The 15,000-nt window shown below is 48.7% G+C and overlaps 1 protein-coding gene across 1 annotated transcript; it reads left to right on the top strand.

The window, feature by feature from the left end:
* The first annotated feature begins 3,529 nt into the window (after positions 1 to 3,529).
* Positions 3,530 to 12,523, top strand: ciartb (circadian associated repressor of transcription b). Its single transcript, XM_084476885.1, has 6 exons — positions 3,530 to 3,620; positions 5,765 to 6,153; positions 6,741 to 6,816; positions 7,678 to 7,756; positions 9,197 to 9,323; positions 10,454 to 12,523. Exons 2-6 carry the CDS (start codon positions 5,806 to 5,808, stop codon positions 10,952 to 10,954), a joined length of 1,131 nt encoding a protein of 376 aa, XP_084333011.1. The 5' UTR covers positions 3,530 to 3,620; positions 5,765 to 5,805; the 3' UTR covers positions 10,955 to 12,523.
* The last annotated feature ends 2,477 nt before the right edge of the window (positions 12,524 to 15,000 follow it).

The raw sequence follows: 15,000 nt of genomic DNA on the forward strand, positions 1-15,000 counted from the left end.
AGGACCCAGTGCATGTGACCTGTCTGTGGAACAGGACCGGGTGCATGTGACCTGTCTGTGGAACAGGACCGGGTGCATGTGACCTGTCTGTGGAACAGGACCCAGTGCATGTGACCTGTCTGTGGAACAGGACCGGGTGCATGTGACCTGTCTGTGGAACAGGACCGGGTGCATGTGACCTGTCTGTGGAACAGGACCGGGTGCATGTGACCTGTCTGTGGAACAGGACCGGGTGCATGTGACCTGTCTGTGGAACAGGACCGGGTGCATGTGACCTGTCTGTGGAACAGGACCGGGCGCTGGGCTCGGAGTGGGCTGCATGTGAGCGAGCGAGCGAGCGAGAGTCAGGAGTAGGAAGGAGCTCCGGAGAGAGGGAGAGGGCGTGTCTTCCTAGAACGTGCTGAAGTGCCCGCCCTCTTAAAGGCACAGCACATGCTTCTAGGAACCAGGCCTGCACACCACTTCCCCTCTGCATCATCACGCAGCTCCTGCTCGCCATTGGCTCAACTTTGCCACACACAACAGGCACTTTTTCTTCCCTCCTTTACAGTGTGTGTGTGTGTGCGTGTGTGCGTGTGTGTGTGTGTGCCAAATCTTAATGCAGGCACTTTTTTTTTTTTTTTCACAATGTGCGGGGGCGGGGCTTAGCTCAAATGAAGCGGCATTTACAGTAACAGGATGATGCCATATTTGGAGGTCTGGGGAGGCGATGACGCGCCGAGTAAAAGGAGGTGAAAGATATTGACCCTGTTCAAACTTGCTGAAGTCTTGTCCTCTTATGTAAGAATTGGCTGGGGCAGTTAGAAGAGATTAAAGGGCACTTTGGATATTATATAAAAAGAGGACGAGAGGAGAGCTGTACATGTGAGGCACGTGCGCGGGCCGCGACTCCACGTTGCGGCTCACATGTCCAACGTAACGAGACGACTAATAAGGACCTGTGGCCGCGGAGGACTCCCTCCCTCACTCCGACCCCAGGAAGTGGCGTTAGGGAGGGGGACGGAGAGCTCTGCGCGGTATTAAAGGATACGTCCTCAAAGCTGGACGGGAAAACAACAACAACAACAACAACAACAACAACATTCCAGCGGACGTCCGTGTGGCTGAGAGCTGCCCTGACTCACGTGTTTCCCCCGCGTGTTTACATTCTCCGGAGTGACAGACACTGGCTGTTCTTACGCGCCTACCAGTACCTTCCATAACTGATTTAAATTGACATTGGCAAATCTAGTACAAACCCGTGCAGAATCACATGCACGCACGCACACACACACACACACACACACACATTCTCCTCATTATCCTGGGGCCCAGGAAAGACTGTTGAAAACTAAGTTCACTCAAAAGTGCAAATCAATGCTGTTAAATAAACAACCAATACACACACACGCACACAATTGTAGCACACAGTGGGCGTGGTATCTGTGTCTGAGCGTAACCTTGTGCAGGGGAGCCAGGGGGTCATTTAGGGTTGCTGTGTTGATATGATCTCCTCCCACATCAACACGAGCTGGTCTCTCCTAATGGAGTGAATGCAAACAGTGGATTCCAATGCCCAAATGGCGGTGTGTTGATCTCTTACAAGGTCTTTTTTTTTTTTAACGGATTACCAAGGAATGAGTTGGATTCCTGCAATGTCTGCTCTGAGTCAGTCGGCCCGTCTGGCTGACTAGATCAGTTTGGTGCTCACGACTCTGCTGTCGGCCCTGATCTCACAATGCATTCGTTTAATGAAGCCGACATGTGGCATATGTGTCGGGTAAAGAAGAGTGTCTCTCTCGGTCCCGTGGGAACAACTCAAACGCTTTAATAAAAAAAAAAACAGTTTAGCGGAATGGAGTGTAGAGCTTAACTGGGTTAATCACATAAATGTACAGAACAGAAACCACAGCATTGCTCCTCAGCATGAGCCCAACATAAAGCCCGAATAAATTATAGCCTATATTTTATTGATATCTTTTCAGAACTCAGAAAAAAATAATTATTCTTTCCCTGTTAAATAATGAAGCGCTTTGTCTCATATCGTTGGTGTTGTGTTGTGCGAGTAGGCCTATGTCCTTTGACGGAACAAAACGTAACGAAACCCTCTCGGGCCTTGATGTGACTCACTCATCCACGGTGACAGTTGCTGCTGTGGTACAAAAGGCAGGAACGAGGAAGTCCAGGCTGCACTAGGATGTGCAGAGTTGTCAGCTGGACTCACAGAGGATGTGGCTCTGTGTGTGTGTGTGTGTGTGTGTGGGGGGGGGGGGGGGGGGGGGGGGGGGGTGGGTGTGTCTCTCACCTCAGTTGACTTCATGCAAGAGGCTCAACAAGTTTGTGTCGGGGTGGCGCGATTGGCTCTCGAGACGATTGAGCCACCGCGCCATTACCTTACGTCATCTATTCGTTGGACGACACACGTTGTCGTTATGGCGGCTATTTAGGACTCTTGAGTTTAAACTTTAAAGCCAGAAAGATTTGCATTGCACCCCGTTGTTAAACTATTCGTCAGACCTGTACACGTCAAACCCCGTTTTATTAGACACGTCCTATAAGAGTCGACCTGATGGACGCGGCGATAAAAGGCTCTGTTGGCGACCTGGGCAGCAGCGGAGCCATGTTTTTAATTCTGTTTGACTTGGCTCATTTTAATTGTCCACGGAGGGAGGGAGGGAGGGAGGGGAGCGGAGGAGAGGCTGACGTTTTCTGAGTGGGTGTCTCTTAAACGCACGTGATCCCGTACACCGCGAAGAACAGGGTTCGTGACTCACTGCCGGCTCTCGGTATCGTCTGGGTCTCGCGCGTACACCAGACCCCTCGCGCCTCACGACCTCTCGTGCTGCCAGGCGCTGCGGGCACGTGCGTCATACCTTTACAATACAGACCAAAACCGACCGAGAGTAACGGCGTGTTTCTGTTTTCTTGACGCTATAATGTGATCCGCCCTGTGATCTGGTGTTACTTAACGGAACTTTACCTTAACCCATTTCCAAAAAGCAACGTCTATTTGTGTTTCTCCTTATATTGAATGAATAGCGTACATGCGTGTGTGTGTGTGTGTGTGTGTGTGTGTGTGTCTACACCATTTAAAACGTAAAACATGAAACATGACATATAACATGTACATGACAAGACATGTACATGTTATAAAGTCAAATTGTGTTTTACTGTTTTAATGGGCTCACTATCATTCATAACTGCGTCTTTACAAAAAAAGACTAATGTTGGAATTATGCAGACAACACGCCATCATCCGGATGACTGAACAAAGAAAATGCCTTCACACTGACCGAAAACTGTCCTAAATCCATCCGTCGGAAAGAAACCGATCCGCGTGTCCACGTGTTTGTGTCATTTCCATCCCATTTAAATATGTAAGAATATCTCTCCTATCGGCCGACGCGGGTTCGAAACGCACGCTCTATTGGTCGGGCCTCGGCCCGGAGAGCCAATGGCAAGAGCCGTCGCCTCTGCGCCCGCCCACCCCCCAGACACGTTGCTCTGGGAGAAGCAACACGCGCCGCCTCAATCGCAGTGCTGCTTCTCTCGCGCACGTAGCGCACATCAGCTGCTCCCCGTGCAGGCGCCCTGGATACAGCGCGGAACAAAGAGGCTGCTCTCCGCTCCATCCTGCTAAGGTGTGTACCTGGACCTAATGTTACCTATCTGGCGCCCGGCGGTCGTCTTAAGTGCAGGTCGTAACGGTGTTTTTGTGAATGAATAGTAGTGTTCTGGAGAAGTCGACTTGTATTTATTTGATGTAAGGTGCGGTTTAGAAGCAGGAAGCCGGATTTGATGGTGTGGATTGTGATGGCATGCCGTCCAACTGTAGATCGGTTTATTAGACAGGACAGGATGTCCACACTGTGTCTGTTTTATATGTTGAGGATGTCACCTTTATGTTGGCTTTTGAGTTGTAGAGATGGGGTTCGTTTGGGTGGATAACCTGCACAACTTCTGAATATGGACATTGTAATTGAGTGACGTTTCAATATAGGCTACTCTATCCTTTGGCAAAAAATAAAAATCAATGTGTTAGTGATACTAAAACGGATAAGTTGATGTATTTAAATGAATCATCTCCATTTGAACTGGAAACTGCTTCTGGGATATGGGATCGTTTGCCCCGTTCACTGACGTTATGCTGGATAACGTAACGATAAATACTATGATCCAGCAGACTAGCAGAGACGTGACTTCATCTCTGAGGGGAAGTCCACGTTCCTGGATGTAGGAAACGTATCCTACAGCCTACACTTTCATGTGTGCAGACGTGCGATCGGAATCTCAAATGTCCTCTGATATCACTTCATCGCATCAGAATATACGGGGCGTTTAACCTTCTAAATTATACAATATTCAATATTGATATCATATTAGTAGTGTGTGCGTGTGTGTGTGTGTGTGTGTGTGTGTGTGTGTGTGTGTGTGTGTGTGTGTGTGTGTGTGTGTGTGTGTGTGTGTGTGTGTCGTTACCTCTTCTTGTTATAGCTACAATCACGTTTAAACACTCGGAATTAAGCCTCTTTAAAAGGTGGAATTTTTATTCACAAAATGTAAAAAAAAAGATTTAGGCCTGCCTTTGGAAGGCTAAGTTGAAACACCTTCAACAGCCTATTAAATGCATGTCTCTGTTATAATCCACAAACACAACAGGGACCCACCAGGCCATTTGTAATGTTGTTGTTTTTAAGGTCAAAACCTGCGATCCGATGCCCTTCCCTGTGTGATGTCAAGCCACGCCGGCATTTCTTAGACAAAGAACAGCGAGCGGTTCCGTCGTCTTCTATTACTACTATAAACACGCTCCTTCTTTGCACTGCAAACACGTGTACCCAAGAAATTGGTGGGGCTACTAATCATTTTATTAGGCAAATGTGTGATTGAATAATCAAGGGCTATTCAATCTGGAGCCTATGATGAATCATTATCTTTATTTAATTTTAGAACAATTCAAGGGATCCATTGTAGGAAAAAAAATGATTCCTTGAATCGTGTCCTTAGCATGCGGTGACAGGTCAGTGGAGATGACTACGACTCTCTGGCGTATTTAAAACAAGGCGGGACAACCCTGCTAGCTAACACACATAAAGGAGGCAGCTAGCCCAGCACACACACACACACACACACACACACACACACACACACACACACACACACACACACACACCGTAATGTCGGACAGTCCGTTCTGAGCGGCGGGGCGGGCAGACCTAAACACGGCCTTGCCCCTCATCGCTGTAGCGTTTCACCTGCTGCAGACGATACATCAGGACAGCTCAGCGTCGGTTGCGCAGCAGAGTTCTTCAGATTGTATTGTTACCAGGGGCAACCCCAGAGGACCGCTGTTGTCGTGTGGAGGGCCGCCCTGAGTGTTTGCCTTGGCCGACGGGCCCCCAGCGTGTGTGTGTTCGCCGGCTCCCCGGCCCGCCTCTGTTGTGGTTGGGAGGCCTGCAGGTCATCGGTTGTCCCAACAATGGGCTTTCTCTGGCACCACCTGCTCCACCAGCACGCTGTCCAGATGGCGCTCGGTGCTCCTGAAGAGCAGGGTCACGCTGCAGTAAAGACTTGCTTTTCACAACCCCACGGTTTCCCCGGGCGGGGGGGGGGGGTTAGCTCTCAGCCAGCCGACCCGGTCGACGCTCGACCGGCCCGTTCTGATCCGGTGCCTCGCAGACGCTGCACGGCGCTGCTTCTGCTGCGGCGTGCGTGGAGCGTTGAGGGGGATGTCGGCGTGGTCGTGGTGCTTACGGGTCGTGTTGTTTCCTGTCCCGGTCGGCAGGTCAGTGATGGTCAGTGCTGCTTAGAGGCTCCCTCCCGAGGATGTCTGCTACCGATTCGGAGAGCTCCATCGATTGGCTGGCGACAGACAACGAGGAGGACGAGGACAATGAGCCGGAGTGCGCCGCGCGGCGGCCCCTGGCGGAGGCCCTCCACCACGGCAGGAGGGGCGACGCGGTGAAGAGGGGGGCCTGGAGCGCGGCCGGCGGCGGCGGCGGCGGCGACGGCGGCGGCGGCGGCGACGCCAGGAGACCCGGTCAGACGACGCCGGCGGGGGGGGAGGCGAGGAGCGCCAGGAACCCGCTGAAGAGGCCCCACGGCCTGGTGGAGGGCGCGCCGCCGCAGCCCCTCTCCGCCCAGGAGGGCCGGGAACAGGTCTTCATCAGTAAGGTGAGCACCAGGCGGCGCCGGCTCTGGGCTACGCCCGATGGCTCGTGTTTTTGTTTTGCCCACTGGGGCTTCAGGGCGGCCGCAGCTCAGGAGGTAGAGCGGGTTGGCTGGTAACCGGAAGGTCGCTGGTTGGATTCCTTCGGCTCCTCCTAGCCTAGAGTGTGGAGGTGTCCCTGAGCGAGACGCCCTCACCCTGACTGCTCCTGACGCGCCGGCTGTCGCCCTGCGGGGTTGACTCCGCCGTCGGTGTGTGAATGTGTGAATGAATGTTGTAAGTGGCTTTGGATATTGAAAGCATCAGCAAAATCCCCAAAATGTAAATGTAAACGCAAGCTCCACAACAGAGCTGGGAACAGCTGCCGTTGGACCACATAAGCACCCCAGCCTCTCCCTGCTTCTAGCTGTTGCACATGGAGGGATATTCCAGGAAAGAATACAGCTCTCCCACGTGACTTTATGGGTGACCTGAAGCGTGTTATGCAAGCTGCCTGATTGGGAAAGAGAAACGGAACATTAACTACAAAGAAGGAACAGGTTTTTTACTGCATATGTGCTCTGTTACAATAAATTATTTTTTTTTTCCGCAGTGCATGGCATTACAGTGCTACATTCATCCGTTATCGTCCATCCTGAATGGCCTTCGCTCGGGGAGATACAGAGAACGTAAGTCGGCCGTTTGCATTTTTTTCCTTCCTGTTCTCCTCGTATGCCCTTTCACATCGGGTCTGGTGTAGGATTGAGATGCCGCCATTTTTGGATTGAAACCAGATCTCTCAAGCAGCTTTCTACTCTCCTTCTCTCTCGTTTTCCTCTCGCTCTAGCTCTGTCTTTCTTACTTTATTTCTTTCGCTCTCTCGTTCTTACTCTCTCTCTCTCTCTCTCTTTCTTACCGTCCACCTCTCTTTCTCTTTCTCCCTTTCTCTCGTTCTCTCTCCAAAACGAAAACAAAGGACTGGTATGTGGTGCACAATTCTTGGAGGAATAGCTTGAGAATTTGAGAGAGAGATGTCTAAAACATGTTCTGTATTGTTTGCTCAAAGAATATCACGTAACCACAACTATTTGCCTCGTGTGAACTCTTGGTTTGTTTTTATAAAGGAGAACATTTCTGGTGGTGTCTGTTTTTTTTTATATTTCACAACAGGTCACAATGTGTCCAAATTAAATTCAGCACCTTTTTTTAATTATTCAACAATTTCACACAAATTGGCAGAGGCACCCATATCACATTAATTCTAACATCAATCATTTATGAAGCGCTAATTTTATCTGAGCTGGGACGCTGCATCCCGACCACAGTGTGGTTAGAGCTAGCCGCTAGCTGGCCCTGTAAGGTTGGGGGGTTGGGTAAATCCGTCAAACGAAAGGCCTCGAATGACCCCCACACTTCCTGCCTATAGTCACAGACCATCTCCTCCCTTGCTGCATGCACATTCACCAAACAGCCCATCTGCTGCGCAGCCTTGGCCCCGCTGCAGAGACACTGTGACTCACGACGGACCTCCCCGCCTGCTCTGTTTACAGGACTCAGCAGTTTCCAGGAGAGCGTCGCCATAGACAGGATCCAGAGGATCATGGGAGTGTTGCAGAATCCCTGCATGGGGTATGTCTCTTCATCGCTCTTTATCGCTCCTCCACCTTCATCAGGGGATTAGTTTGTAAAAGTTCACTGGATTTCCATACCATTCAATACTATTATATGGTCTGAGGTAGATACACATTTTATTGGTGTATTTATTATAAAAAATGTGCAGTTTGAATTTGAATGAGTTGCAAAACTATATCCTCAAAGTCGTCCCTTAGAGTGGCCCAATGTAATGTTCAGGTCAAAGCTCTGTTTCAACTGCTAGACCGTGCGCAGGGTCTAAATGCTCTGTTACAGCGGCTAGGCAGTGTGCAATCTGCAGGGTCTAAATGCTCTATTATAGCTGCTATACATGGTACAGTGTGCAGTCTAAATGCTCTGTTACAGCTGCTATGCAGTGCACAGGGTCTAAATGCTCTGATACAGCTGCTATACAGTGTGCAGTCTAAATGATATGTTACTGCTGCTACACATGCTGCAGTGTGCAGGGTCTACATGCTCTGTTACTGCTGTTACACATGCTGCAGTGTGCAGGGTCTACATGCTCTGTTACTGCTGCTATGTAGTGTGCAGTGTGCAGGGTCTACATGCTCTGTTACTGCTGCTATGTAGTGTGTAGTGTGCAGGGTCTACATGCTCTGTTACTGCTGCTATGTAGTGTGCAGTGTGCAGGGTCTACATGCTCTGTTACTGCTGCTATGCAGTGTGTAGTGTGCAGGGTCTACATGCTCTGTTACAGCTGCTATGTAGTGTGCAGGGTCTACATGCTCTGTTACTGCTGCTATGCAGTGTGCAGTGTGCAGGGTCTACATGGGTTGGAAGTTTATCCAAGACACATGGCTCACAGCGTGGTGCGGAGGGCCAGGCCACGCCCCCCGTTACCCTACATACTGCCCAGTCCACTTACTCACTCTAGGCTTGTTAAAGATAATACCATCAACCTTAACACTTGCAGCAGCCCACTTGTACCTGATTAATTAGCAGGACTTGGCCAGTCCTGGTAATGAGCTTACCCCATCAGAGACTCAGCCTGGTCCCCCCATGTTCAATTACCCAATTCAATTTAATTTTTTTTATAGTCATCGTTAAAGTGCAGAGCATTCGGCACTGAAATGCCCCTCTATGGCGCCATTTTACATTGAAAGAAAAGGCAGAGGGAGGTCCTGATCACATGACGTGCATAATCCCCATCAACCATCTGGTTTGGAAGGAGGGGGGTGCTGGTCTGCCCACCTCTTAATGCTTGGTCACTTCTGGTGCTTTTTTGTTGCTGAGACATTTGTGACTTCTGTCGCTTTATGAGATTATGTTTAGAGGTGGGGAGGGTTGTGGAGGCCCAGTATGTACAGTATATATGTATATATACTTAGATCACAAGAATATTCCCTCAACTTCCCTCAGCTTTTCTCCAGGCTTAACATGCTAAATGTTGAACCTGTTTTTCTTGGTGTTTTTCAGGGAGAAGTACGTCAACATCATCCTTAAAATGGAGGACATGCTAAAGAGTTGGTTTCCCAATGTAAAGCCCCAAGACCAACCGACAGGCGCTCACACGGAGCATGACGCTCCCCCTAAGAAACTCAAGGTAACACATTTCAACAGTTACAGTTTTAAGGTGTAAGCAGGTTAAGGATTACAGGATCTGTATTGTTCTTAAATAAACTAAAATCAATCAAAATCAATCTTGTGCTTTAATCACATAGCGACGAGGAACAAGACTGGGAGGTCTTCAACGTAATACTGTATATTTTGCTATGAATTAAATCCTGAAATAAATAATTGGGCAATTCATTTGTAAATATAGTCAACATAATTCATTGACTAAATAGATTTTTTTTATAAAACAATGACCACTTTTATTGTTTCATTGGGCTTTTAATTGAGAGGGGGGGGGTGCACTGATTGTCGTGTGGTGTGGGGGTCTCAAGACTCCCATTTTTTCCCTCCCACCGTAGAGCAGGGGAGGGCAAAGATATTATCTGACTTGCCTACCTAGATTCAAATGTTGACAATCAACCACACCCACTCAATCACACCCAAACCAAAGTTGTCCATGTCATTTTAAATTGCTTAGACTGCTGCTTTACTACATAATTAGCAGAGCAAAAATTCATTTTGTCTAAACAGGCAACACAAAGGCTGGAAACAATGCTTTAAACCTTTGTTTCTGTGAAAAATGACTGCACCGTTCATTAGAGAGCTGTCAATAGATCCAGCAGCTTTTATGTAGGCTAGACTCGTGCACTACTCATGCACTACTCATGCACTACTCATGCTGGTATGAGTAGTACGCACCGCGCCGGGAACATTCTGCGGTATATCCAGTTATTCAGTACTGTTCTGGTGCTGTTGCTTCGGTCTGATCTGTGGGATAGCCACACCCAATTAATTTGAATTGATCAGTTAGGGACAATATTCAACATAGACTTATCTATAGACATCTCATAGGATTACAGTATTCATGGTCACTGAGAACAAAAAAACGCAGAGAAAAGGTCATCTTAAGAGCTGAGCCAGTGTGGGTGCGGAGCCTTAAGTCAGTAAGGATTCCCTCCCCTCGGTAATCCAGACACACCCTAGAAATGACACCAACACCATGTGTTGTCATCACCCGTGGTAGCCGTCTGTCCTCGAGTCAACCGACCCGTCAGTAAACAAACCATGTTGTTGTTTTGGTGTGGGCCGTTAAACACACGTTTCCGTTCTCTTCTGCAGCTCTCCTCCCCGGTGAGCACGGACCTGACCAGCGCTCCGTCTCTTGCCGGTCCCGGCGCTCCCGGCGTTCCCGCGGCCCACAGCCCCACGGCCCCGCGACTCCCAGACCACCGGCCGCCCGGGGCCCAGTCGGCCGGCAGCAGACTGACGTGGCTCCACGCCTCCCCCGTCTGCTCGCCCAGCGCCGGACAACCGCCGCCTCCGCCGCCGCTGCTGGCCCCACCCCCTCCGCAGCAGGCGGCGCCGCCGCCGCCGCCGCCCCAGGCCCCGGACGGCCCCGGAGGGCCCCCGCCTTCGGGGCCCCCCAGAGACAAAGCGCTAACGCAGGACAGCGCTGTGTCCTCCAGCACGGACCGCTACGCGAAAACAGACGCTGCCGCTCCCCCGAAAGCGCCCCCGCCGGGCAAGAAGATCAACGCGCCGTGTCTGGAGAGGCTGCTCAAGTCCACCGAGAGCATCATTAGCCACAAGGCGTCGGGGCGCGTCGCGGGCGACAGTTAGTCCTATGCCCGGGAAGGTGGGTACGCCTAGCCTAGCCTAGCCTAGCCTAGCCTAGCCTTGCATGCCCTACTGGGAGCCAGACAGCTCACTCAGTCCATTCCAGCCTTCAAGTGGAGAGCGAGCGTTCACGGAGCGCACGCGGTGGGCCGTGTTTGAAGAGCATGAGCAGCGTGTTGAGTGAACTGTGTCCACGTGGGAACGCGCCCTCCCTCGACCGACGCCGCTTCAGTTTAGATCCGTTGGGTGAACTCTTTTCTTATTTTGTTTGCACTGTCAGAAGTGTGTGTGTGTGTGTGTGTGTGTACGTACTGTGTGTGTGTGTGTGTGTGTGTGTGTGTACGTACTGTGTGTGTACGTACTGTGTGTGTGTGTGTGTGTGTGTGTGTGTGTGTGTGTGTGTGTACGTACTGTGTGTGTACGTACTGTGTGTGTGTGTGTGTGTGTGTGTGTGTGTACGTACGTACTGTGTGTGTGTGTGTGTGTGTGTGTGTGAGAGAGCTGGACGAAAATGTAATGGCTGAGATCCGCAGCTTTGCTTTGTCAGCAATTGTAGAGTTGTTGTATTTCCGAGCTCGTAGATGCAATAATATCCCTTCAAAATGTCCGCCACCATGCTCGTAAAAAGGGAAACCGGTTAAAAAGTAACGAGAGGGAACCTTTCAGTTCTATAGAAATGTAACTGTTCTCAATTCAAGTCTCTCTCTCTCTCTCTCTCTCTCTCTCTCTCTCTCTCTCTCTCTCTCTATCAGTCTCCCTCTCACTCTCTCACTCTCATGTCTCCACTCCTGTTTTTTTTTTGTTTTCTCCATGTGACTGTTACCCATTTGTATACTTAGAATCAAAGTTGTTCTTGTACAACTGTTCTACCTCAACGGGGAACCACATCCATGTTGGTGGGTAGGACTGTAGACACTACGTTCTGCTGGACCAGCCCCCAGACCCCTCGCTGGATGTGCACAGAGCCATCCTGGCCGTTGAGGGGGTGAGGTCTAAATGGCGCGTTTCTTCAGCTCGTTCCAACGACAGATGCTCTCTCTCTCTCTCTCTCTCTCTCTCTCTCTCTCTCTTCTCCCGCTCTCTCCGTGGGGATACTCGTTCGACCTCACTGGTGCCATCGTTAAGAATGTGAACTACAGTTTTCTCTCTCTCTCTCTCTCTCTCTCTCTCTCTCTCTCTCTCTCTCTCTCTCTCTCTCAGTAGAAGGTAAAACGTGCCTGTAAAGTCGAGCTGTGCCTGCAAGCTGGTTTAACACGGAAACAGAAAATAACAAAATGACGAAAACAACATTCAAAACACCGGATTCTCTTGATGGATGTCTTTAACTCCTGCCATTTCCAGTCTCATTTAAATTATTCAAGCCTTGCCAACCACTACTTGTGGGGAAGATGGATGCTCATTTCATAGCCACAGAACTGGATAGTGTGTGTTAGACCAGCACAGAGTGACAAGCTTTTTTCTCTGTATAAATGTTTCTAAAAGATGGTTGATTTACCCTGAAAAGTGGCCTTGATCGTGTGATATTTTATACTTTCGAAATAAATGTGGTTATATTTGTTTGGTGCAAAATCACTTACGGTTTTCTGTCCGTTTTTTGCAATAACTTTAGCGCACAAATCACCACACATCCGTTCAAACACAGGGCGTTGTTCACCTGGTGATTCACTTTGTTTAACTGAACATGATGCAGCATTGTAACTAATACATACAAATATATATATATATATATATATACATATATATATGTCAGCGGATTTAGCGTATCTAAAAACGAAAACCTTCACAGAAGGCATCTCTTACATCTCTGAGGTCTACCAGCCCCGCAGTTTAACCCCAGAATGAAAACGGCCTGCTTTAGGAGTGAACACCACTCTCTTCAATGGCGTTAATTGGAAGTGCATGCATGGTGGATTTCGGTCTCCATGCCTACTTGTGTACCTGACTGAATGATTCTCCATGGAGTTTGCATGAAAGTGCATAGACGCATGGGTTCCTAGGTTATTACAGAGTCCAGTTTGAGGCATACAGGAGACTCGCAGTCTAGAGAGTGCCAGGTGTCTATGACGCTAGATATGACTGATACATTGATGTTAGAAGTATGACACGCTAATAATGTCAATTTAAATCTGGCAACTATGAAGCATACAACACTGATTCAAAAGAGAATACTGCCATCTATAGGTGACCACGCTCCTACCCCGGGGTACACGAAATTAATAAGCGATTAACCAAATAATCGACTTCACTTATTAATTTAATCGATCTGTGAGAATAGAGTAAATGTTACTTTAAGAGTTTGTTTTAGGTTAAATCAGTATATTGTCTTGTAACATTCAGAAATAATCCAAATTGGGTGGCGGCTTGTGTTGAGACATTTTCAAACTTGTGGAATTAGTGGCCGTAACCCACGTGGGCTACTCGTTGGTTTTTTGTAAGGCTGCAGTTTGGGTTCAGTCTTAGTTTACACTTTAATGGGGTGACTATTGAAGTAAATACCTTTATTTGATGCTTTATTTAGACCACATATTATTCAAGCTAACATCAGTACCATTGGACCACATATTTGTCGTGCCAACAAAAGTTCTGAATAGCTTCTTCTACACACAGAGTGGTCAACACTGCACGTATACAGTCTTATGGGTTTGAGATAAGTCAGACCCTACAAACATGGCCTCTTTGCCATTCCGCCCAGGCCAAGACGGACTGAAGGTTTACCTGGGTAAACCAGAACCTGCAGGCGTGGCTTATTTACAATTCCGCCCACTTCCAGTATAAACTGAATTCTGACCCGTGTTTGAGAAATGGTTCATGAACCACCTCAAGAGTGCAGGCTTGTTTATCTTATGTCTCTGAATAAACCACGTGTTCAACATTTACCACCGAGTCATACCTAGACTGAAACAACGATATCACAGAAGATTCAAATTGTGTTTCATCACTATTGCTTCAGAATTGCTCAAACACCTCAGTCATATTTATGCCATCCACTTTCCATAAGTCTTTCAGCCAAGACATTACATTACCATGAGCTGCCTCCTTTCACAACAATCCATTTCCTGTGGGGTAATGTCCTGCCACTCCCAGCTCCTTAGACATGGAGGTCTGATGAAAGCTCTGTGGGCCTGCATCGAATGGTAACCGGCCATCCCCTTTATGTAGAAGAGAGCTGGCCGCTGGGACGTGAAAGCAGGCGATGGAGCACTTATTTGAAGGATGTTTTAATGTACACCAATTCGTATGTGTGTTCGTCAGACCCTGTCCCAGACAAGATGGTCCATTCTTCGGCAAAACAGCTGTCCTTCAATACACGGCCAACTATAAAGTATGACCATGTCCAAGGGAACTTTTCTTATCATGCAATGAAAGCACACCTCCTTTCACAACAATCCAGTTCCTGGTATTATTGTTGTTCAAATACATAATAGTGTCAAATCAAAGTGCAGTTGTAGGAGCAGACACAATGTGCACATATTCATGCGTGCACATTTTCCCCCTCTCCTTATTGGAATGTCAACTGCGCTTGGAAAGGAAAAATATTTTCCCCTGAAGATAAGAGAGTTGAACTCCTTTCTCAGACCACAGGTAGAGCAGACAAAGGCTTCAGGACCAAGGGGGGCCGAAAAGGCCTGTTCCGTTTCCATTTGAGGAGGTTAATGGTTGTTCATTAGAGCTTATGCTTCACACAAAGGCCCGATGTCAGGGCTCTATAAGTGGAGAAGAATACAAAGATGAATCACTCCTGGAAGACCATGAGTGGTAGTTGGTAGCAGTCAAAGCAATGACGGTGGTGGTGGTGATGGTATAGGGGAAAGAGGGAGAGGGGAGCGTACCACACTTACGGTGAAAGAGAGGACGCAGGAATAACAAATAGAGCCTTATTCTATCTCACTCCGCTTTCACTGGAAATTGTCCTTGGTTTGATCCCCAGCTGAGCCCGAAGTGACAAGGGCTGAATAGGAAACAGGCTGGCAGAGAGAGAGAGAGAGAGAGAGAGAGAGAGAGAGAGAGAGAGAGAGAGAGAGAGAGAGAGAGAGAGAGAGATGTCTGAA

Source organism: Micromesistius poutassou (genome assembly GCF_964030765.1).
Source record: "Micromesistius poutassou genome assembly, chromosome: 13".
NCBI classification, from domain to species: Eukaryota; Metazoa; Chordata; class Actinopteri; order Gadiformes; family Gadidae; genus Micromesistius; species Micromesistius poutassou.

What these genes read in the sequence shown, in the direction of transcription:
- ciartb (XM_084476885.1), top strand. Translation starts at nt 5,806, where the DNA reads ATGTCTGCTACCGATTCGGAGAGCTCCATCGATTGGCTGGCGACAGAC. An exon ending in AACAGGTCTTCATCAGTAAG is followed by an intron (nt 6,154 to 6,740) that starts GTGAGCACCAGG and finishes TTTTTTCCGCAG; the next exon opens with TGCATGGCATTACAGTGCTA. An exon ending in CTCGGGGAGATACAGAGAAC is followed by an intron (nt 6,817 to 7,677) that starts GTAAGTCGGCCG and finishes CTCTGTTTACAG; the next exon opens with GACTCAGCAGTTTCCAGGAG.